Here is a 24839-nt window from a genome sequence, read left to right on the forward strand (position 1 = left end):
GTAGCTTTGTATTAAGGTAACATTGAATTCACCAGACCCTTCCAGGTTGTAACACTCGGAGCCTCCGACTTCTTCCAGGCCAGCAGGATAGCTTTCCTCCCATAGAAACAAAGGATAGTCAGCATCGTACGCATGGCCCGTGTAGGTACTACGTCATCCACTAGTCCCAAAAGGCACACTTTGGTGGTCATCGGTACCGGAACTGAAATCAGCTCCAAAACACATGTAACTACATCAGTCCAAAATCTCTGTATGTGAGGACAATGCCAGAAAATGTGCCCGTCGTCGGCGGGAGCATAGCGACATCGCCAGCACTCCGTCGAGGCCGAGGGGAAAATCCTGCCCAGTCTAGCCGGAGTGTAGTAACTCCTATGCAGAAATTTAAATTGAATCAACCTGTCCCTCGCGGATACTAGGTGTTTGAAAGGTCGGGTCCACGGGTCGTCCCAGTCCTCCCCCTGCACCTCCGGAACTTCCCGTACCCATCGTTCCCTACACGTGACAATAGCCTTAGGAGTTAGCTTAAACAGTTCTTTGTAGGTCGCCGACAAAGGTTTCACCAGGTCATCACCAAACAGCAAGGTCTCGAGGGCCGAGGGTAGGGAATCCACCCTCCGCTCGCGAAACTGCACCTGAAAAGCGTGTCTCAGCTGCAGAAACCTAAATAAGTAACTATTGGGAAGATCATGTCAAGATTGCAGCTGTGAAAAAGACTGTAACTCGCCCCAGGACGTTATGTCCCCTAGCGTCTTAATTCCCTTCAACGTCCATAGCACAGGGTCAGGTAAATTATAAAAGTGGGGCAGAGTCGGGTTCATCCATATGGGGGTTGAGGGTGACACTCCCCTGTAGCTGGGGCATTCCACCCCCACCGCCATTTCCCATGACTTAATAGTGGCCCTCATGGTCAATGTTAGTGGGAGGTCAGACCCCAGTCCTCTAAATAGCGAAAATCGGAGACTGTCATACGACCCCAGATCTAGGACCGTGGCTGTGTCCCCGTCATCTGCGATTAACCATCTGCGGGCAAAGACCAATTGCCCGGCTAAGTAATATTTTTGCCAGTCCGGTAGCTCCAAGCCCCCTCTATCACTCGGCTCCTTCAGCACCTGAAGTCCAATCCTAGGGGGTCTGGGCGTCCACAGAAAAGAGCAGACCACACTGTCAAGTTGCTTAAAAAAGGATTTCGGTACCCAGACAGGCGCATGTCTCAGGAAATACAATACAACTGGGAGGAATTTCATTTTTAATAAGCTAATTCTACCCATTAAGGATAGTGGTAGCTTCGACCATGTTTGTGTTTTTTGTTTCAATAACAGTACCAACGGGAGTAAGTTAAGGGTTACATAATCCTTTACCTCCGCTGTTACCCAGACCCCTAGATATTTTAAAGAGGAAACCCATTGCAACGGTGGGTCATTGAGGGTCAGCCATAGCTCTAGCTTGGGAGTCTATCGGTAGAATAGAGGATTTGCCCCAGTTCACCTTTAAACCTGAAAAAGTGGCAAAATAATCAATAGTCACTAAAGCCTTCCTCAAGGAGTCCCCCGGGTCATCCAGATACAGCAACATATCATCTGCGTATAGTGCCAGGGTTTCATCTATGGTACCCACCCGGATGGACTTTATGCCCCTATCCGATCTAAGAGCAACCGCCAGTGGTTCCAGGGCAAAGGAGAACAGAAAGGGGGAGAGCGGGCACCCCTGACGAGTCCCTCTACCTATGTCAAAAAACTTGGAGGTGGACGTGCCCAACCTAATTGCTGCCCTCGGTTTTTCATAGAGCATAGATATCCATTTCCTAAACCCCGGTCCAAAGCCCATCAACTCCAAGACCGTCGCCAAATAGGTCCAGTCAACCGAGTCGAAGGCTTTTTCAAAGTCAGTGGAAACTACAATTCTATTACTGTCAGCATCTTGCTTAAGTTGTAAGTGTGTGAACAACCTCCTTAGATTCGTATGCGTCGACTTCCCAGGCATAAAACCCGTTTGGTCTATATTAATAATAGATGGGAGTACCCCGGCCAGTCTGAGGGCCAGAATCTTCGTCAAAATCTTAAGATCCATATTCAATAATGCTATGGGTCGCTATGAGGCACACTCCCTTGGGTCCTTTCCTGGTTTTAACAGAAGAACCATGTAGGTCTCTAACATAGAGGTCGGTAGGGCACTGTGCGCATGGCAGTATTCCAGGAGCAAATTCAGTCTGGGGGCTAGAATTTCCACATTGGCCTTATAAAATTCAGCCGGTAGGCCATCCGGCCTGGGGCTTTGTTCGGGGGAAAAGTAAATATTGCCTGTTCTATCTCCCGTTTAGTAATTTTACTATCCAACGTACAACGGTCCTCCTCTGAAATCCTTGGCAGTGGTAGCCCCGCCAGGAAGGATCTCAGGGCCGAACAGTCATATGCAGGAATGGGAGAATATAGGGACGTATAATATTGCACAAAAGCATGTAATATGCATCCAGGCTCATCCACTAGGTCCCCCCCTGATCCCGAATCACCGGTATGCAAGTGGGAGAGTGGAAGTCTGCCACCAGCATAGCCAGGAGCTTCCAGTTTTTGTCCCCTTCGGCAAAATTTGTTTGAGCCCTTTGTGTCAGCTCCGCACGGGCCTGTCCCGTAAAGTGGGTGGAAAGAGTGTGCCTAGCTTCCAGCAAGGCCTTATACGAGGCCCCTGTGGGGGCGTCAGCATGAGGCCTCGCCGTCTATCTTTCCTGTTGTTTCAAATACTCCACCTCCACCCTGTCCTGAGACTTCACCTCTTTAATGGCTGAGATACATTCCCCCCGTGTCACCGCCTTAAAGGCATCCCAAACTACCCAGGGGTCTGCAGTATTGTCATTAGAAGCCCAGTAAGTTTGTAGTGCCTCTGTCAGTCTGCCCGATACATGATCATTTCGCAGCCACCCCAGCTGAAGTCGCCACCCTCCCCGCCCGGTACCTGAAGCAAGTGATAGGGTGACCGCCAAGGGGTTATGATCAGAAAGCCCCCCCGCTAGGTAGGAGACAGCCTTCACATAGGGTAACAATCTATTATTACCAAATGCTAAGTCAATCCTGGCTGAGGACTTGTGCGTCAGCGAGACATGTGAAAAACACCTGTCAGTCGGATGCTTCCATCTCCAGAGTTCCGTAAGCTCCGCCAAGGAGCTCCAACTAAGAAGTTCTGCGGAACCACTTCTGTTCGGATTGGATATGTCCAACGCCGCATCTAAAATGGCGTTGAAATCTCCCATCAGAACCAGAGGAAGGTGGGAAAATGGTGCAAGCTTAACCAGTAAGTCGCACAACAATTTAGTCTGGAAAGGAGGGGGCACATAGACATTTACCAACACAATGCTCTTATGAAATACATCTGCCACTATCGCCACATATCTGCCTCCCGGGTCAGAGAACACCTGATGGACCGAGCAAGAAATCGCTCTGCTTATTAGGATAGAGACTCCTCTCGCAAACGTGGAATAGGTAGCGTGGAAGGCTTTCTGGATCCAGGGTTTGTGTAATGAAAGTATTTTACTGCCATCCAGGTGTGTCTCCTGTAGGAAGACGATATGCGGGCACGTCTGCTTGAGATATTGGAAAACAGAGGCCCGTTTAAGCTTATGATTCAGGCCCCTGACATTCAAAGAAACGATTTTAACCTCATTCGCAATCACATAGTAAGTTAAATACACATTGAGAGACAGGGAGCCGTGAGGGCCCCGCAACCATCCGGTTTGGGCCCCCACTTCTCTCCTGTCCACCCCCAAAGTCCTTCCTCAGAATTATGCTGAGGCACCATTGAAGACGCATCAACCTGTGCAGTAAGATCTGGGTATATTTACCAAAACAAACCAGAGATAACATACATATATAACCCCACAACGAGATGTGACTGCAGATCCCCCCTCCCCTGCTTTTATATCAGTAACAACCAGAACTAACCTGGCATATAGCTTCGTCCCTAAACCAAAAAAACAAAAGCAAAACACTTGCGGGGAATTCCCGCCGCAGTGATCGAAAGTCCGGCAACACAATTTAAAGTTCCATACCTCCACCATAAGCTCCTACACGGGTGATGGAGCTACCACCGTACTTGCTGGTTGCACGATAAGGAGAATAAAAACCCCAGGGGGGGTTTAAGAGAAAAACAAAAACCGAAAAAAAGAAATTTGCATAGGAGGCCCTCAGAACAGCCCAAAATAGTACATAAAGTAGGCCAGCGATCAAAAATAAGAAAAGTAAAAAAAGCGAAAAAACAACAGGGCAAAAGGAAGAGAAGCGGGATCCTCTCCTCTGGGGTCCAATATGCCACCCATGTAATTACATCCATAAAGGGTCAGCAAAATAAATGGCAGTTCCCATTGGTGACCAGCTTACGCAGTCATTGAGGCTGTGCTCCAAGGATACTTCCGTTGTCATTCCCCTTCATCTCCCCACCACCAAGAAGGCAGACGCCACCAGAGTACGGATGAAGCATCTCCCGGCCCGGCAGTCTCTCGTAGATGGGTGAGTGTCTATCAGGAGATGTATGGTCTGGGAGCCCCAACAGACGATGGACACCCAAGCCACCTCAACACCCAGGTCTAGCCCAGCCCGTTCAGGCCATGGAAATAAAAGTAAATAAAAAAGGGGGAGAAACATACAGCCTCAGTCAACAAAGAGGGAGTGAGGCCACAAAAAAGCACATACCAGTCTCAGGGGCAGTTTCGTACCATAGCAGTCATGCATTAGAGCTCCCTGTCCATCCACTCACAGACTTCCTCATGGCGTTCAAAAAACTTCATGGACCCTTTGTGCTGGACTCGGAGTTTGCTGGGGTAAAGCATGCTGTATTTAACCTCCTTCTCCCTCAAGCGCCTACGGACTTCAGTAAAGGAGCGCCTCTTCTGTTGAGTCGCCGCTGAGAAGTCAGGGAACAACATCACCCGGGCGTTATCATGTCTGAGTTCCGGAATCTTCCTGGCTTGGGTCAAAATCATGTCCCGGTCACGATAGTTTAGGAACCGAACTAAGAAGGGCCGAGGATGAGCACCTGGCGGCCTGCTGCCGGTGGGCACTCTATGTGCTCTTTCAACCACATATGAAGGTGGTACATCCTCCATGGCTAGTAACCGGATAAAAAATTGCTCTGCAAAGTTAGCGGGACGGTCCCCCTCAGCCCCCTCTGGGAGCCCCACTACCCGGATGTTGTTCCGTCTTTGACGGTCCTCAGCATCAGTGGCTCTATGTTGTAATTCCTTGACTTGGTCACGGAGTTCAGCTAGCTTGGCACTGTGTTCATGGGACAGGTCTTCCACCTCTGACACACGCGATTCCACTGCAGTCAGGCGGCCCCTGAACTTGTCCAAGTCATGCTTGTTTAGATTGCACTCAGAGGAGAGGTGATCAATACGACCCACCAACTCAGCCCTGCTAGCACTGATCGCTTCCAAAATCGGGCGAGTAATAGCCTCTGGGTCCACCCCTGTCACCTGCTCTGCCACAGGATCCTAGCCCTCAGCCCCTCTCACCTGCTCCATCCCAGCAGCAGCAGCCGTGGCACGCTGTGCAGGCAGTGGGGGAAACAAGATGGCGGAGGCAGAGCCTCGTGCTGTGTCCCGGATGGCTCGTGTGTTCCGCTGGTCTTGTAGCCCCTTAGCGGCCTTCTTTTTTGCCGAGGATGACATCAGTGTGTGCAGCGCACCTTCCCCTGTACAGCGGTAGTGGCCGCACGAACGAGTAACACTCCAGGTGCTCGGATGCGGATCAGGAGTAGCGGAGCCGTGGAGAGATGCGTGCCGCCGCGATCACATCCGGCCGGAAGTCCCTAAGCTATCAGACATTTAAATGCAAAGTAGAGTTCATCTGGGGTAATGATTGTCTACAAGTCAGCAGGACAACCCTACAGGCTAAAATATCGGCTGTACTAACTAGCCATGTAAATTATGCTGCCAGATTTATGGAATGTGGTTTCTTACTGTACCAAACTATACTGTAATGTAATCTTACTATCGCTAGATGTTCTTCTATGATGCTGTCAGCCATTGGTCCATCTTACCATCAAACTTGCAGATTTTTCCTTCTACCGTGATCCTTCTTATTAATTTAAATATACATTTTGCTCAGTAACATCACAAATGCATCCATATCAAATAATCACTAGGGCTCTCAATTTTTTTAAAAAAAAAAGCTCTTCCTGTATATCCTGGCAGCAGTTAGATGGACAATAGTCAAACAGTGGTGACAGCCAAGTCTATTGTTACAGATGGTACAAAATTAGTTAGCAGAAATTATGATAAATTCAAAGTTAATCAGCTCCATATGAATGAGATCATTTCAAGCAATAATATTTGGAATCCTTGGCTTCACTACAATTGGGTCTTACCTCATTAAAATTTTAGCCATGCAGCCCCGCTTTTCAATAGGTCCCTGCCACAGCAAGCAATGGAATATATACATACACACACACACACACACACACACACACACACACACACACACACACACACACACACACACACACACACACACACACACATTCACATAGCTGAAACAAAAACAGAGAGGGATACACCAGCCTAGTGCATTACCTTAAGACCAATTTATTGTAGAAAATAGAACTCCTATATACTCACATTGCTGAGTGGCCCTGACTGACTCTGAGGAAGAGGGCACTGCCCTTGAAACACGTAACAATAATACAAATATTTAATATGCAATAGTCCATATTAAAAGAGAAGTATGGACAAACATTTATACTTACTGAGGTGGATGCAGCATCAATCTGATGCTGCATCTGTCCCCCGTCGGCTTTGCAGTGGGAAATGAGCAATCAAACACAGCTGATCTCTCAGTTCTCCCCCTGAACTCTGAGCAGAGAGTCATGACTGTCAGTCACTGGCTCTCTGCTCTGCCCCTCCAGCACTCACTGGAGCGCTGGGCTGTGGAGGGGGAGGGAGGGGCTGGCTCAGACTGTCAGCGGATCTCTGAGAGGCTGAGCCAGTTGCCGGTCTAACATCTGGGTGGATCCCAATCAAATTGTTGGGATCCTTCCTGATCCTGGATCAACTGAGTGGCATCAGCTGACAGCTGACTTTAGCCCACTGTCAGCTGCAAATAGGTTACAGGAGTGCAGAATGAACTACACCACTGTGATCTACATGAGAAGTTAACCCAAAATAGCTTTGGCTATACTTCGCCTTGAACTGTGCTAAAAATATTTTAACACTTTTAGATTTTTACCTGCCCATATTTAAAAAAGTGTGAAAAGCATGTGGCCTAGGAAAACTGTGCTGTCGTTTGCCAGTTATATATATATATATATATATATATATATATACGCATGTATATATATATATATATATATATACACATACATTTATTTTTTTCTTCTCTCTTTATTTATTTTCATGAATGTTTAAGTAGACACATATTATATTGAATATAAGTAAATTAGTATTCAATTCTGTTCAGGGCAAAAGAGGATCATTGTTCACATTCTTTCCATAAATTCTATCGAGATTAAATCTGCATTAATAACCGCTGTCTTTTATTCCAGGCAGAAACTAAATGCGTTGGCAAGCACTCTGCTTATAATGTTCTCTGCTCAGCAAATATATTTGCTACAGAATCATGGGGATTGCTCTTCACTGAATAGAAAAATTATATATGGCACAGAGTTTCAAGCTAAAGATTGTCTAATATTGAATAATTTGTGGAGTAAAAAAAAGAAAAGCATTCCTTAAAACATTTTTACATACTATACTACAATCCAAATTCTTAATTTAAAGATATTTTAAGTCTTTCTCGTTTCATTTTATGTAGGATAGTGGAATTAAGTGCTAGGAAATGGGAGTGATGTGTGATATGGGAAGGAGAGGTGTAATGAGATAGGAGAGAAACAGAAAAGGAAGGAAAAACAGGATAAAATAGAAAAGATATTGTAATATTTATCTAAATCATAAAATAGGAAAGTTATTAAAATGCATAATTCAGAGCTTTATTTATCATAACCGCACATCCTTTTTAATAAAATCAATTTAATGATATATTTATCAGATAGATCAGAATGTGTGACATAATTTTGAATCTGTTTAAATTCCAACCTTTTGTTCAGCTGTAGCACAATCTCATTTCAAGTCTGCTTAATGCAGGGGTGCCCAGCCAGTGGCCCGGGGGCCACATGTGGCCCGCGGAGCCCTCTGATGTGGCCCGCAAACCTCCTGTTCTGGGATTGCGGATTGGCAAGCCCAGACCGCAGGTTACCTACTTACCTGCCATGCCAGAGCATTAGTGTTGTGAATGAAGCCAGCAGTAGAGGAAGCAAGCAGTTGCAGAGCAGAGCCGTATAAACCAATGTTTACTGTATAGCACTGGCTCCTGTCATAGGTAGAGTGATACCAAATGCACTCTGCCTGGGACAGCGAGTTTATTACTAAAATCACAGTGTATATATGGACATATCTCTTCTGCAGTGGTTACTGGGCTGCTTTTAAACTGATCCACAAGTGTAGTGCAGTTTACCTGTGCCTTACCTGCATTGAGCAGGTAGACTTCTAGTTTTACCTGTGGGTTTGGTGCACTTTCAGAAAGTGCACACCACACCTGCAGGATATGATAGAATTCTATGGCAAAGTACAGCTAACCTGCAGGAAAGCCACAGGTACGGGTAGACCGCAGACCATCAGTGTAAAAGTAGCCTTAGGCCCCTTTAACATGATCTGTCTGACCCAATCAGACCCTCCATTCACCTCTATGGAGCGGCAGATGTAAACAGACTTGTGTCCATTTACACCTGCCTCCTTCCAATCCGATCTGCTAAAAAAAGGAAAAGTGGATCTGTTCCCTACCATTTGATCAGATGAGAGGGCCCATAGAGTAGAGTGGGCTGTGTCTGTGTCCGCTTTGCATATGCAGAGTGGATGCAGAACTGTCATCTGCTCATTGTGGCCCGCGACTGGTTACTAAGTCGCTTAAGTGGCCCTCACTCTTCAAAAGGTTGGGCACCCCTGGCTTAATGCCTGGTACACACGATGAGATTTTCAGACAAATGATCATTCCTCGTTCCTCCCCTACTCACGCGCTGTCAGCATGAGTAGAGCAATGCCCATAACCGGCACTTCTTAGTTTCACTGTGAGCGACACACCGCACCACCGATCGCCGTGCTGCATGCCCCCGGGGGTACGCACAAGCGGCAGGTTGTGAAGGACGTCATATGATGTCCAGTCACAACAATTAAACCAACACCTGTGCATTATTTTGTAATAGGTCAGGCGAGATGTGGTTAAGTGTGCAGTGGGCTATAAAACCTAGATCTGCTCTTGCCGTCACTCAACTATCCTGGACCTGGACCTGCCAGAAAACAATCCCTCATTAGCCTCATTATTTTGCTTTTTTTTTTCAACAAGCATTAAAAAAAATAGAGTGCAGCAAAAAATTTTTTTAGATTAAATAGCTCCACTCACTTGAATAATGTAGAGCATTGGTCATCAACCCTGTCCTCAGGGCCCACTAACAAGCCAGGTTTGCAAGATACCGTAACTGAAATACATCACATGTGATATAATTTGCTGCTCAGTGATTGCAGTATTCTAGTCTGCATCTCCCCAAGGTAATACATAAAACCTGGCCTGTTAGTGAGCCCTGAGGACAGGTTTGATGACCACTGATGTAGAGCCCTTCTATGTGGCAATTGCAAATCCCATTCCACAGTGTAGTGCTAGGGAATGAGTGTTGACATGGGAGAGAGGACATGCTAAACGATTAATTTCAGCGATTTTTATCCCATTTTGGATAGTGTGGGAAAGAGTTAACATTTTGTCGGGGTTTTAATTCTGTCTGACTTCCTTTTCTTGTTTTTCCTGTCTTTCTGATGCCTGCACAGAATATGGGACCTGCAGTTATCACTGACATGGAGAACAATAAAACAGTCAGAAATGCTAACCCTTTTTGGTGACATTGCCCATAATTTCCAGTTGTGACTAAAAGTACAGGCAAATCACAAATCCCACCAATAGGGACACATATGGCAATAAAAACATGACAGAGGCTTTAACGCTTACCTTCTCTACCTAAGACAAAATAAAAACAGTCTGGAGCTGGGCTTTAGGCCTGTGCAAATGCTGACTTGATACCTAGCTTTCCATTGATTGTCATTTTAATAGTATGATGTTTTGTACAGGCACTTTTTTAACCTCTTGAGATCCGCGCTATAGACGGCTACAGCGCAGACCTCCTTTGCCGGGACTACGTCTATTGATGTCGTCCTGTGCACGAGCGGCCTGCCCGCCCCCTGAGGGGCGCGCGCGGCGCGCTCTGTGATCGGTGAGTCAATGAGACTCGCCTGATCACCGATCCGAGCAAGGGGTCGATCCCGACCCCTTAACACGTGATCAGCTGTCAGCCAATGACAGCTGATCATGTGACAAAACAGAGACGGTAATCGGCTATTTTTCCTCCTCGCGCTGACAGCGCGAGGAGAGAAAAAAAAGGCCGATCACCGGCGGCCGTGATCGGGACACCAGTCCCGATCACAGCCAGTGTATCAGTGCCCACCTGCCCCCTGCCAGTAACCCCCAGAGCATTAATAAAGTGCCACCCAGCAGTGCCACCCATCAGTGCCCATAATGCCACCCAGCAGTGCCATACATCAGTGCCCACAGTGCCATACATCAGTGCCCACAGTGCCATACATCAGTACCCACAGTGCCATACATCAGTGCCCACAGTGCCACCTATCAGTGCCCACAATCTGCCTCAACAACATTGCTGCACCTCAGTGCCACATATCCGTGCCCATCAGTGTCATCTACCAGTGCCCATCAGTGCCGCCCATCAGTGCCCAGCAGAGCCACCTATCAGAGCCACCTATCAGTGCCACCTATCAGTGCCCATCAGTCCCATCTATCAGTGGTACCTATCAGTGCCCCTTAGTGCCACCCATCCGTGCCACTCATCCGTGCCACCTATCAGTGCCCATCAGTGCCGCCTTATCTGTGCCCATCAGTACTGCCTTATCTGTGCCTATCGGTGCCACCTTATCTGTGCCTATTAGTGTCGCCTTAACTGTGCCTATTAGTGCCCACCAGTGCCGCCCATCAGTGCCCACCAGTGCCGCCCATCAGTGCCCACCAGTGCCGCCTCACCAGCGCATTTCAATGAAGGAGAAAAATGACCTGTTTGCAAAATTTTATAACAAACTATTAAACATGATTTTTTTTTTTGCATCTTTTTTTGTTTGTTTAGCAAAAAATAAAACTCCCAGCTGTAATTAAATACCACCAAAAGAAAGCTCTATTTGTGGGAAAAAAATCATAAAAATTTCATTTGGGTACAGTGTTGTATGGCTGCGCAATTGTCATTCAAAGTGCATCAGCGCTGAAAGTTGAATATTGGTCTGGGCAGGAGGGGGGTTTAAGTGCCCAGTAAGCAAGTGGTTAAAGGTTCACTATAATGAGAGCTTCATTGAAGCTGCCATTGCTGAAATTTCCTTTAACAAAATTGGTTCTCTGGCTGTGAAGCTGATGTTTTAACTTCAGTAGAGTCAATCCAAAATGAGTATAGAAATAAGCAGTTTTGCACTTTTTGACAGAATGCTTGTTCCAGGACCGTGACTATAAAAGTTACTGAAGTCAGATATAGGCATTTAGAATTTCCAGAAGGAGGCTTGGAATGACAGCTGTTAATCTCTGATGTCACTTTTTAGGTTTGTCTGTTTGTGTATATATATATATATATATATATAAGAAGGCCAGTATGGTGGACTGAAATTATGGGAGGAGCCCGGAGGGGTATTTAACCAGCCCGTTCGGCTGTGTTCCTTGTCGGTTCCTGTGCGCAATAGTTACTACGTCACAGATCTAGGGCCGACTATTCGAGACCATTCGATAGAGTGAGTGCAGTGTTCGTGAGTTCCGTGTTTGTCAAAAGTCCTGTCTTCGTCCTCGTGTTACAGTCTGTTTTGTCGTCGTGAGCATTCGTGGATTTGTCTGAGTGTCGCAATACTCGAAACTTGCCGGTGTCGTACAACGCATCTGGTCCGGCTGTCGCAGGTAGGGCTTCGGCTCCCATTTCTCATTTCATGTTATTTCATGTCACTAAACTGTGATGTGTTGAACTCACGAACCACTCACTGAAATGTCACCATCGTATTTTCCGATATTGTTTCACGCATCCGTTACCTCTAAACATTTGTGCTCCTTGCTTCTCGAAAGAAGTCGTGGTCACCCGTCCGTGACACCACATCATTTCACAAACCTTTCGACCATATCACGGTCCCCTACTAAAACGTCCGAATCGTTCGGATCATTTCGAAAATTCCCAATCAGACGTTCTAAGTTCTAATTAACCGGATCATTTCAATCATTTCAATCATTTCATTTCATTTCATTCATTTCGGTCACGAGTCGCGCTCCGATTCGAATCTAGTCGCATCTCCGATGCACCGATTCGCTCCGGTGTGCCCCAGTTATCGGCCTCATTTCAATACATGCTCCAGAGACAGAATCATTCGCAGGTTCAGGCATGGTTTTCAATTCTTGTCTTTGTCATGGCATATCATTTCTGGTCACCTATCACGTCCCGTTACGAATCCAGTCGCATTATACCGCTGCACCGATTCACCTCGGTACGCCCAGTTGTTTGGCCTCATTTCTATACATGCTCCAGAGACGGATTCTTTACCGAATCGTTGGGCCAGTCGTTGATTCCGGTCTCTGTCATGGCGTGTCACTTATTACGCTCCGGTTCGAATCCTGTCGCAATTGCATGCACCGTTTCGTTCCGGTGTGCCCAGCTGCTTCGCCTCATTTCAGTACATGCGCCAGAGACAGGGTTCACTGTCACTTCTTGAGCGCAGCTGTTGATCCCTGTCTTTGTCATGGGTATCATTTCGTTTCACCTATCACGCTCCGACACGAATAGTCACGCCTGTCCACTAATTAGTCTCGGCGTGCCCCAGGACAGGCCTCATTTCAGTACATGCTCCAGAGTCCGCTTCGTGCTCAGTCGCAAAGTTACGGCATGGCGATTCGGGCCTCTATCATGGCGGATTCACTCATTTCACTGTCACCTCCTGCACCTCGGTTCAAACCCAGTTGTTTTGCAATGTTCGGGTTCTACCCGAGGGGCCGTGCTCATTTGGCCTCATTTCACGAATTGCCTCATTTCAGTACATGCTCCAGAGTCCGGCTCGTTGTCAGTTGTGCCGGCGACACAACCGAGCTGCACCTCTGTCATGGCAGATTCTCATCAAAGGCAACATTTCATTTATGTTTGTTCGTCTCATTTCATCTCAAAAAAAAAAAATGATGGAATAGGAAAAAGGGAATAACACACCTTGTCACCTCACTCAAGTCACTATTTAGCCACTTTCTGTTTAAACGGGGTGGAACTCTCAGCAATTTTATTTTCATGTTCTTAGGTCAGTCGAGTCACAGTAGGCCCACCCTGCACCAGTTTGGACGGTGCCTTCTTAGGTAAGGAAAATATATATGAGAACGGGGGAGTGCCCCTCCGTATGTATCCCATCAGAGATCACCCACGAGTGTTGTAATTAATGTCACCCTGTTTAGGTTCCGCTCAGAAAGTCAACACTAAGGACAAGCTGATCCGCCCAGGCCTGGACTATTCCAGCATGTCTCTAGCTGGCAGTGAGGACCTCACAGCCCCGTTGTCCCCATCCCCAGCTTCAGAGGATGGCAGCCTGCGGTCCCCCAGGGCTTGGACCATTCCTAGGCTGACAGCGGAGTTGAGGCGTAGAGGCATTCCCTTCCCTGCGACTGCCAGGAAGGCCGAGCTCTTCAAGCTCCTCTTTCCACCTCCAGCCATGGCAGGCCCCAGTGTCCAGCAGGCCTCCCTGGAATCCATCGCCTCTTCCATTACGCAACTGCATGTGCTAGTGTCTTCCCTGGATACCTCAGTCTCCGAGGTCCAGAATAGGGTGGCGCTCCTGGAGACTCCCCTGCCCGGCTCTTCTCCTGAACCAACAGTACAGGCAGTGGCTGTTCCTCCCACAGGTACCTCAGGAGGCGGGACCGTGGTTTACCCTTCCCATCTGGTCCCGGCCAATGTCAGGAAGGACATCCTGGAGGGCAAGGACGTTAATCTTGCTTCCTTGCTCATCTCCGTCCATGATCTCGCGGAGAACAAAGCGTACACATGGGGAGATGTCTCAGTGGTCCTCAAGGCCAAAGACCCCAGGCTGGACAGGAAACTTTCTGTTATTGAATTTACTTTGGCCTTTGGCATGCTGAGGGACGTCCTCTGCTCAGCCTCCCCCAACAGGAGGGAGGAGCTGGACCGGTACCTTCACTTAGTCGTAGATCTGGGCTACAAATATGGTGGCTTCGGGTTTTATGACTATCACTGCTCCTTCTCTGCCAGAGCAGCCGCTAGACATCTTCAGTTCCAGATACCAACTGACTGGAGCGTCATAGACACAGAATTGTTCTGCCGCCACTTGTATATATATATATATATATATATATATAAATATATATATATATATATATATATATATATATATTATATCATATAAAGACCTTTACAAGAAAACATTCAAACCTGTAAAACACAGACAAACCAACTGTAACAGTTTCCCTTTACAAGCTGCTTATGGTTATGTTACACATCAGTAGGTAAACATAATGAATATTTGAATGTTGCACCCTCGCACATCATTTATCAGTTTGACAATAAATAAATCCTTGCCAATTTTCTGGTGCAGGTTCAAGCACAGTCCTTAGGTAGAAGTCTGTGAATTCTCTGGCCTCTGTAGGTGTCCCTTTGCTCATGCTAAACGGCGTATATGCCGACATTGGGTAGCCATAAGATAGGTGCTGTTAATCCGAAGTGGTATGTTCTGTGCCCAACCAACATGTCCATACTCTATCACACTTGGTGGCTTTACCCCTATTTGTATCTTCATGTCACTTTAAGAAATACTGACCAAAGCTTGATGGGATTGGAAATAGCAAAATTAGCTTTCAAAGAGGTTGGGTGCATCCTGCCATAGTCTTTAGTCTCCAACGCTTAAATGATTCCAATCTTCCCTTTTAACTAGCACTTTGTGTTTTAATTATTTTTTAATAAATTCAATTTTCACACTCTTTTAAACAACTGTTCTTTAACTTAATTATTGTTAGACCATAAGCCCTGAAATCGAATTGTATGTAAAGGTCACAGATAGAAATAGCTGTTGTTGGATTTTTTCTGGCACAGTGAATGGGTAATTTTTTGAGCAACATCAAGTAGCCTTCACACATTGACTGTTCTGTGCTTATTAACTATATGGTGCAAAGTTCAGTAACCCATAGAAGCTAGTCATCATTGTCCCATATTAAAAAAAAAAATACTGGTTGCTTTAAGTATAAGAAAAAACTGATCACAATTTGACAATTTAAGGCTTGGTGCTGCCCCCTCTAACTCTGACCTACAAATGCCATTTAGGTAAAACTAGTAATGAACCCTCTGCCCTATTCCTCTGCAAGTGAATTGGGTGGCCTTCTGCATTACTGTACTTCTTTGTACAGTACATGGTGTTTAGGCTGCTTACATGTTGATGTATAATTATAGGAATGAATTGGACATATCTGCATACGGACAGAAGAAGTAAAGTAGATTGCAGTGGCAGCTGTGCAATTTACCCTGGGCCACAGTACGGATCTGAGAGCAGTATGGATAGGGGAGTACAAAACTTTGGAGGGGTTCTGGGGGGCTACAGAAAGTACTTTAAAGAAGAACTATGCAAAGTTTTAGTTGTCCTTTAAGCAATATAGCTTCCTCATGAACCTGTTCCCATCCTGTAATTCAACAATGAAGGAGAAGCAGCACACTGATGGAGTTATATTTATTGTTTCTTTTCTTCTGTTAACCAATGTTTTTTTCTTGTGATTGACAGCCCTGTGTATAGTTGTAGAGCCCTAATTGATTCTGCGTATTCTGTATTGCCCCCACCTGTCCCCATGAAAGTGCCAGACAGATTCACGTACAAATTCTGGTTCTATTTAATTATAATGAATTCAAAACTGTATTAAATGAATTTTTTATATCTGCATTGAATTCAGCTTTAAGGATGAATGCGCAGAATTTCTGCATCCACAGAAATATGAACATTCTGTAAAGCTCAGGGGCAAGATGAAGTCATGGCTATCTCATTACCATGTAAACGATCATAGCTCAGGAGAAAAAAGAGTGAATATGCTGTAACAATGTGTACCTCTCTAGAGAATGTTATAAAGTCACAGACAAAATAGAACAAGATAAATAAAACCAAAAGATAGCAAACATCAGGAAACAATAGGCAAAATGTAAATGTAGAAAATAACTGATTGTGTTATTGAAGGATAACAAATTATAAGGCTAAGGCTTAAAAACATCCAGTGAAAGGATTTGTCTCTTGTCCATTGAAATAAGCTTTTCCAGTAGAATGTTCCCTCAAATTGAATATTGATTGAGGACATACGTTAAATAATTCTCCTTTTTAGATAGGAAATCTATTAATGGCTGATCAACTAAGTGAATCCCCCGCAGGCCCAGGCAATTGTTTAACAGGAACAAATCGATGATGCCATTAGCCCATGCTCAGGACAAAGGTATTCACTCGCAAGGCAGCACCCAGAGATGATGTTGCAAATGATATCCACTTTCAAAATGTTCTTGTAAGTGACAAGCTTACAGAAGAGAGGAATTGGAACGACAAATGGAAATTAAACCATTATATGTACATTATATGTATATGTACATTATATGTACATTCTTGTCAAAATTAAAGCCAAACTGAACAATTGGCTAAAATCAGTTATAGGTACATCAAAACAAATGTGCAAGTTCCTACTGTAAATTGCTTTTATAAAGCAGCACACCCTGAGTAGTCTTCTGCCAGCATGCTGTAGAAGGACCCTTGCTCTTTATCTGCAGTTGTTTGCCACACTCCTTAGCTTGTCAAAGCTAGAGCCTTCTTATCAGGAAAGCTTATGCTCCCTGCTGAATGGAGAACTCTAGCATGCAATAGGGTTGCATTTCCTTCTTTCAATGTGTTATACATAATTGAAGAGAACATGTTATATAATAAACAAAAACTTGCATACCTGCTTTCCTGCTGGTCTCCTTTAAGTGTCACAATTGTATAGAGTCAGCACATTGTTGCTTACTATGCAGTATTTGGTAAGGACAAGTTCCCCGTTTGGGAGTTACTAGATGCATCAGAAGAAATAAAATTAATTTCAGGCCCCCTGTTCCCTATCAAAGATGCAGGCAGTACAACAACTTCAACCCCCTCCTCCACCCCCTTTACCTATTTTCTACTATCAGGGATATATTTATATTCATTAATATGGTAGGATGAGTCAAGGGCTTCTTAAAGTCAGGTTTGCAGAATATGTACATCATATCTCTGTTGAAGGTCAGAGTGACCTGGAGCATTCTACATTGTAAAACGGCTTGGAGTGGCATGATCCAGACGCACAAATGTGAGTCCAAACTGAATAAAACTTTATGTGAATGGCTTTTCAACACTACCTACATCTATATAATGCTCTTACTTTTCTTCTAGTTGTTGCATATAGATGCAAAGCTATACTTAATAATGCACAACACCACCTTAAAAAATGGTACTAGATTTTGTACACATTTCAAGTCAAAGTTTTCTTTTTTAGTTGAATTAGTCCTTTTTAGACTCCTCAGCGGTCAATGGGTGTCATTGTAAAATTATCGTTGTGATTTTAAGAGGATTTGGCAACGGTAGCAAGCTGTTATGTAAGCTATATTTACTACAATTTAGTGTGCTAAGGTGTAGATCCAGCTCTATGAAGTTTCTGAAGTGATATCTCAAAATAGCAGATGAATGGAAGGGTTGGGTCATACAGACAGGCCTGTCCAGCAGATAGACCCCTCCAAAAAGATCAATTCACTACCGTATAACAATTGTTCTTTGGCATATCTTTTATGCAGGAAGAACCAAAAATTAATTCAAATAAACGAAAATATTGATGGCTATGGCAAATGTTATAGTGTAGTGAATTAAGCACCACATCATTATTTTACCTCCACTTTTCCACTGGTGCTAACATGTGAGAGCAAGCTTACCTGCTAATTTTTCCTAGTAGAAATCCAAAGATCACTCCACAGTCCACTTGGGCTCTTACTTTTTTCTCCACAGAGCCCATGTTTAGACAGAGCCCCTTTACAGTATGCATTCTAAGCATGATGTCCCTATGCACTTGCCGTGACCCCTCTTTGGACGTCTCCAGCTAATTGAAGGTCTTATTACTACTTAAGGTTAGAATCAATAGTCAGACGTTAAACTGAGACAAACTTGGAATGGGTTATATTAAAAGATCTAATGTCTGCACTATCAGGAATGTGGTTTTAAAGTACTTCTATGGCTGATAAGTATCAGTATCTTTGGTCATTCACTCTGCAAGGGAGCTTTCTCAGTATGTATGTTGTATATAATACCATTGTATGTAGATATATTGGTTATTTTATATTATGTGTTTTTCCGCCTCTGACAAAGTATTTTGAAAGATGTTGGGCTATTACCACACAAGAATCTAGAAATCTTTTTGTCACAACATATGTTACATTTTGATTGATCTAGGAATATGGAGTCATAGTTGAGGATGTTGATATGACAGAAAATTTTATCGGCCAGTAATTTTATAAATGAGTTGTTTTGTTGTTAAAGTGAAACTAAAAGGTAATTTTCCTTGAATATAATAAAAAAGGTTATACTTCCCTGCTTTGTGCAACAATATTACGCCGAACTGTCCCTTGCCTCTCCTTTGGCGAACAGTCCCCCCCCTCTTCCTCCGGGTGCCCCCTTACCAAGCCGACTGCTAAGGGGGCACCGCATCCATAGACACACAGTGTTGGCAAGCCACACCCCTACTGCCTCCTCACAAGAATTTGACAACATCAGGGGCCTATGGCTCCCCTTCTCTCAGTGTTTCCTGTGAGATCAGGAAGTGAAGAGGACATTGCTGTAGCTGGCACAGTGCTAGATTGGTGAGAAAAGCCAGGTAAGTGTTTAGGGATGAGTAGGGGGACAGATAGTGGGGTGTTTTTACCTTAATGCAGGAATACAAAAAAAAAAAACATTTAGTCCCCCTTCCCCCTTGGGCGTTTTGCAGGTGCTACAGTGCTAAAAATAGCCTCCTGAAGCAGTGCGCTGGCAGGACGCTCAAAAAAGTCCTGCTAGCAGCATTTTTGGAGCGGTGAAGGAGCGGTATATACACCACTCCTTCACCGCTCCCACCCATTGAAATCAATGGGGCAGCATGGCTATACCACTGACATAGTGCTGCTGTAGCAGTGCTTTGCGGTGGTTTTTAACCCTTTCGGATGCTAGCAGGGGTTAAAACCTCCTTGCTAGAGGCAGAATAGCACTGCTAAAATGACAGTAAAGCGGCGCTAACAGATAGCACCGCTTTACCGCCAACGCCGCCTACGCCCTGGTGTGAAAGGGGCTTTAGATTTTAAAACCACTTTAATATGTTAACAATAAAAACAATAGGAATTTTTACCAAAGATGATGTATTTGCGTTTGCATGCCTGAAAAGTCCCATGTTTGTTATTTGTGTCTTTCATTTAAGATTAGAATAAATGTGCTATTAGAAATTGTAGACTTTTTTTGTTTGGACTGGAGTTGTGCTTTAAGATCAGTCACACCCCTACTATTCAGAATATACGGAAGGCAGGTGTCGGCCTATTAAAGTGAATACACCAAGTAATGAGAAAGTAATTTGTGCTTGTTTTCAGTGACCAGCTGTTTCTGGGAATGATTTTTGTATTTTCATATTCTGCACAGCTGGAGAATGTCATACTGGTTAATTGAAACTTTATCCTGTCTTTGATTCTAGCAGCTGTGATATGGCAACCGTGTATAGACCCTTTGACAAGTATGGCGGCAGTGGAGGCAGCAGCATGAATGACACTTCCACCAGTAACCTGGGCAGTTCAATCACTGCATGCAAGAAGGTAGATCTCAAATATAACGTTAAACTGTTTTGATTTACATATCATGACTGTCATTGTTAATTAATAGTTTAAGGCATACCGAATCCCAAAAACAAAAAATGGTTATGTTGTAGCTTACCAGGACGTTGATATTGTGGTAATTGTTTTCTTTTTGAGTCTTTATTTCCTTTATTTTTATCTGGTGATATTGCCAGTTACACAATTTTTGTCATGGGGATACAAATCAGGTCTGGTATGCATTTTACAGGTTATCCAATAAAAGAAACAAGAAAAAAAAAAAGCATGGGGTCCCTCTCATAAATCATACCAGATCGTTATTTAAGCATGCAGCCTGCCTGGCCCTAAAAGAGAACGAGGGTAAGTATGTGGGCCCCTCCAATCATACTAGGCCACGTGCCCACAATATGAAGGGGAGCCTTGCCAGGGAAGACATCCCTAGCAAAGCACCTTGTTCTCAACATGGGGACAAGGGCTTCTTCCCCAGAACCCTGGCGTTTTGATTGTGCAGGACTGTGGGCAGGAGGCTCATGGGAACAAACACACCAGTGAACCAGTGGCTTTTAAGCTTTGTGTGTGTTTACTGTTGACAGACTGTTGATCCCTCACTCATTCATGCAGGGGGTGCCCCAGTATGCAGGGGCCCCCTTTATTTCAAAGGGGGTTCCAAATTCCAATAAGCCTTCCACCCACAGACCCCCTAACTGCTAGGCCAGGGTTATGGGGAAAATAATCTTTGCTTCATCAACATGGGGACAAATTACATTGCCAGGGGAGTCCCCCCTGCAAGGTACAGATACCCTCCTCCATGTTGAGCGCATGTGGTCTGGTATGGGTATTGGGACCCCTATTTCTGGGATAGCTATAAGGGTATGGTATGGATTTTTGGGATGGAGGGGGGGGGGGGGGGACACAATTTTTACCCTTTCTTTTTTTTCTAAAAATATGGGGGCCACATACCATTTATTTTTTTTTTCTTCCTGTTTTTTCATGGTGTCCCCCTTAAAATTCATACCAGACTTGAAGGGCCTGGTATGAATTTTGGGGGTGACCCCAGGCTATTTGTTTTTGTCACTTTGTTTACATTCACCTTGGTTGGCAGCTGAGAGTGCCAGGCAGGGATGAGTCACTGGTGCTCTGAGCATACTGTTTCACTTTACACCGCAGCTGAAGGTTTGACACCTATTTCTTCAGCCATTTGCAAAGGGATTTCCATTGACTGTACACAATGCAGAGGTCTCCCTCATTATCTCCACGCTTGATTGAATATTCTTAGTCTCTAGTGCTAGGCTAGTGTGCACAAGCCCAAAAAGAGGAAAGGAAAAGGTAAACTATACAGCATGTAGATCTTTTCTGTTAAAATTTTTAAGAAAGGAATCAGATTAATCTACAGGTAAAATATAAAATTCCTTTTTGGAGTTTTCAGGTCACTAAATGAATTCCTTGATTATTTCTCTCATTTATGTAAGTTGAGTTTTGTTATATTAGGAAGAATTCTTTCTATAAAGCAATTTGCAGAGCTATTTGTCCTTTGAAATTGTCTGTTTAAAAATGAATACATGTTGCCTGGTATGGTTCAGGAAGGAGGGGGGGGGGTGGTCACTTGCTCATACCCACCCCCTTTCCTGGCCTAATGGACTGCATGCTTGGATAAGGGTCTGGTTCTTTTTTTTTACATTTTTTCGTAGGGTTCCAAACTTTGTTTTTTTTTCAGAATTTTGCATTGGCGAAATTCTTTTGTGTATATTTCAGCTGTTATAGTGGAAGCCTACTGAAAGCTGATGAGTCATTGGTTGTTAAGGATGAGGTGGCTGGCTTCTCAGCCCGCTCCTTAACAACCAACTATTCTTCACACAGACCTTGAATGGGTCGATCATTTTTCGACAGAGTCTGAAAATTTGGAATTCGCTATAAAATTTTATAAACAAAACAAAATTAAATGTAGCCATGCCCCGTAGGGGTTACTGAATGTAGCGGTTCACCTGTCAGCCTGCCCAGCCCAGCATCCATCTCTCAGACACTCAGAGACATAGAAAAGTCCATAAGCTTTGTATTATTTGTTTTTTTATTGAGGGGATTGAACTTGTATGGGAAATGGGAAATTATGGGATGCTCAGGAACATTCAGTGCAACTTGCTTATATGCTCGAGTATATACACTCCAGTCTTCTCTCCAGCACAAACTTGCTTAAGACCTCTTATCCCTTACTCCTCCAGCAGTTCACTTGTTGCATACCATTAGTCCTCCAGCACTTCCCTTGCTGCAGACTGTTACTCCTCAAGACTAGCTAGCACTGCATGGTTAGGTCTGACACTAATTCAGCCAGGTCTCAGTGAACTGCCTTTTTAAAGCAGGGAACTAGGCCCCTCTGTGGTGTAGAAATAGTTCAGCTGCTAACTGTCCTCTGTTCAGGCCCTGCCAGTCAACATGGCTGCAATGACCTCTCTCCACTTCCCTTTCCACAGTCCTCTCTTCTGGTTCTGCAACCATCTCAAACTGCAATCTCCCAGTTCTCTCAGGTGTGCTTCCCCAGTGTCCTCCTGACTGTGCTCCACTCACCAGCCTTCCTGGCTGCGACCATTTGTCCTCCCTGGAGTCTGTTAGCAATGTTCTCTTCCGCTGTTCCCTCCTTGCTCTCTAATGTGCCTCTCCTCCAGGATCTCTTCTCTCCTCCTGGATGCGCCCAAGCCCCAGCCCAGGGCCACCCCCTCCAGACCGGGAAGTTCCCCTGTGGGCCCCCAACAGCCTCCACACTCCCTCACTCCAGCTTTTCCACCTGACAACTCCTCCCCCAGCTGGGCTGACCCTGGGTATTTAAGGAGGCCTGTCCCCTGTCAATCCAAGTTGGGGATATGTCCAGGCTCCTTGACATACCCCAGGCAGAAAGAAGAGGGAGGTGAGTGATGCTACCTGTGAGTCACTCCCAGCCCAGAATGAAAACAATGAGGCCTAGCCACCAGCTAGTCCTGCCTAAATTTTCCTACTCTGCTAGAAAAATCCTCACTCTAGCTACTACCTAACTAGAGGGTGCTACATAAACGAAACAAATCAACAAAACTAAATTAGTAACATAACGAATCTTTCTAAAACTAAACAAAAGCAATTTTTATATTCTGCACATGTCTATAAAGGACAAAAATATGCTCATCAGTTCAATATAGTGACCATAGTGCTGTATTTGCCCAAATTGCATTGTTGTCAATAAGTAAGATTCAATTTAGTCCTATTCGCATAGAACAAATGTACATGCAGTTTCACAGGACTAATCTTTATTATTTATACATGCACTAGCAGCCATAGTCATGTAGCAGATTTTACAAAAAGAATATAAAATAAAAACCTGTATTGCCATGACTGTATAGAAAGTGTACACTCGAGTTTGAAATTCTTAGCCTGCTCCTTAAAAAATATACAAACAAGATGCAAAAGAATGCCGGTCCCATTATGCATAAATATCATATTGTTTACTTTAATAATTGCCCTGTACATTGTGTGCTATGAAATCACCAAATAACAGGTTACCCTCATAAATCTTTAGCGCCGTTCTGATGACTCACTCGCCTCCATACTTGATGTACTACCCCTGAATGTATGGTAACAGCCCACTGTCTGCCCTCTCAGCACTGCTCATTTCACAAAGCTGATATGCACTGTGAATTCTCAATGCCTTCTGTGAGCTTCCACTCTGCAACAATCCATCCACAGCTTGTTTTCTTTTTAATAACCCATAATTAGACTGGGTAATTCAATTAGCCAAGGCTTCGTGTCTGAGTATATAGAGATCTCATTTGGAATGGAAGACAAGCTTATTTATTTCTCTAATATTATAAATGTGCCATTGAGTGGTCTCTCACCAATTAACCTTTTGGATTATAGATCATCACTTTGTTAGAGCTGCTGGTTCTCTCGTTTTCTGCTGTGTTTTCAGATATATCACTTGATTAAGCCTGATGCATGCATCCTACTACCCCCAACCCCATCTCCTTGCACTGGAGGGCTCTGTCCTTTTTAGTTTTCGTTTCAATAATTTTTATTGAAATTAAGTTTTTTATCAATAACAAGGGTTCACTTTGATACATATTTCGTTCACAATCATGTTACAGTTGTGGGTCTCAGATTAATATGAAAGAAACCATATGTACTTATATTAAAACACATATGTCAGGATTAGTATATTGATTATTTATGCTTGATAAACAAGTATGTAGCCAGTAAATGTTGGAGACCCTAGCCCATGTACCTTGTCTGGCTCTGTGATTCTTTATGCAGTGAAGGAAGGTTAATTATTGACAGCCTTGGAGGATTTCATTTTCAAGTCCCATATTTATGCACAGGTTCTCTGTAAAGAGGACTTTTTCAAAACAATTGTAGTGCCCTGCTCCTAATGAGCAGACGCTATTGTTTTTTCTCATATTTAAGTTGTCTGAGCTGCAGTTTGGCTCAGGCTAATTATTCCAAAGTTCTGGTTTCTGTACCAGTTCAGCTGGGTTGCTCTAATTTCCACTTGGCCATAGGTGTCGCTGTCACCACCGGTAAGTGTAGAAATGCAACAGGCTGGATGCATTGAATACCACCTTTGCTCGGAAATAGCCCAGTGGGAGTGGTTCACCCGCTGTGCATTCTGGGTGGGGGTATTTAAGGTACTGACGCCATTTTGAGGGATCTCTTTTCTGGGGTTCGCTATCCCAACCACATGGCCCTCCTGGCCTGGGGTGTGTGCTGCATGTTCCTGTGCCTCAGGGCCGGCTGGCCCGAGGCTTTGCAACTGAGAGAGTATGCCCAAAAGTCTTGGGCCTACTGATCCAGGGGTGGTCCTGTGCTGTCTTGCCTGCGGGGAGAAGCCAAGTGACTGGAGGATCCAGGGGAGGACTTTTCCAGGAGAGGACCAAGCGTCAAGG

The 24839-nt window shown here is 44.6% G+C and overlaps 1 protein-coding gene across 4 annotated transcripts in view; it reads left to right on the forward strand.

The window, feature by feature from the left end:
- The window catches only part of SPHKAP (SPHK1 interactor, AKAP domain containing), a 354145-nt gene that overhangs the window by 118479 nt on the left and 210827 nt on the right, over positions 1-24839 (forward strand). For 3 of the 4 annotated variants that reach the window (XM_077488504.1, XM_077488507.1, XM_077488506.1), the window contains one exon: positions 19830-19944. In XM_077488504.1, coding sequence (XP_077344630.1) covers positions 19830-19944 — 115 coding nt within the window. Of the gene's footprint in view, positions 1-19826; positions 19945-24839 lie in introns of all 4 variants that reach the window. The other variant, XM_077488505.1, reaches the window with a different exon arrangement.

This window comes from Lithobates pipiens, unplaced genomic scaffold (assembly GCF_037356315.1).
Source record: "Lithobates pipiens isolate NorthernLeopardFrog02 unplaced genomic scaffold, aLitPip1_a1.2 Scaffold_18, whole genome shotgun sequence".
Classification (NCBI taxonomy): Eukaryota; Metazoa; Chordata; class Amphibia; order Anura; family Ranidae; genus Lithobates; species Lithobates pipiens.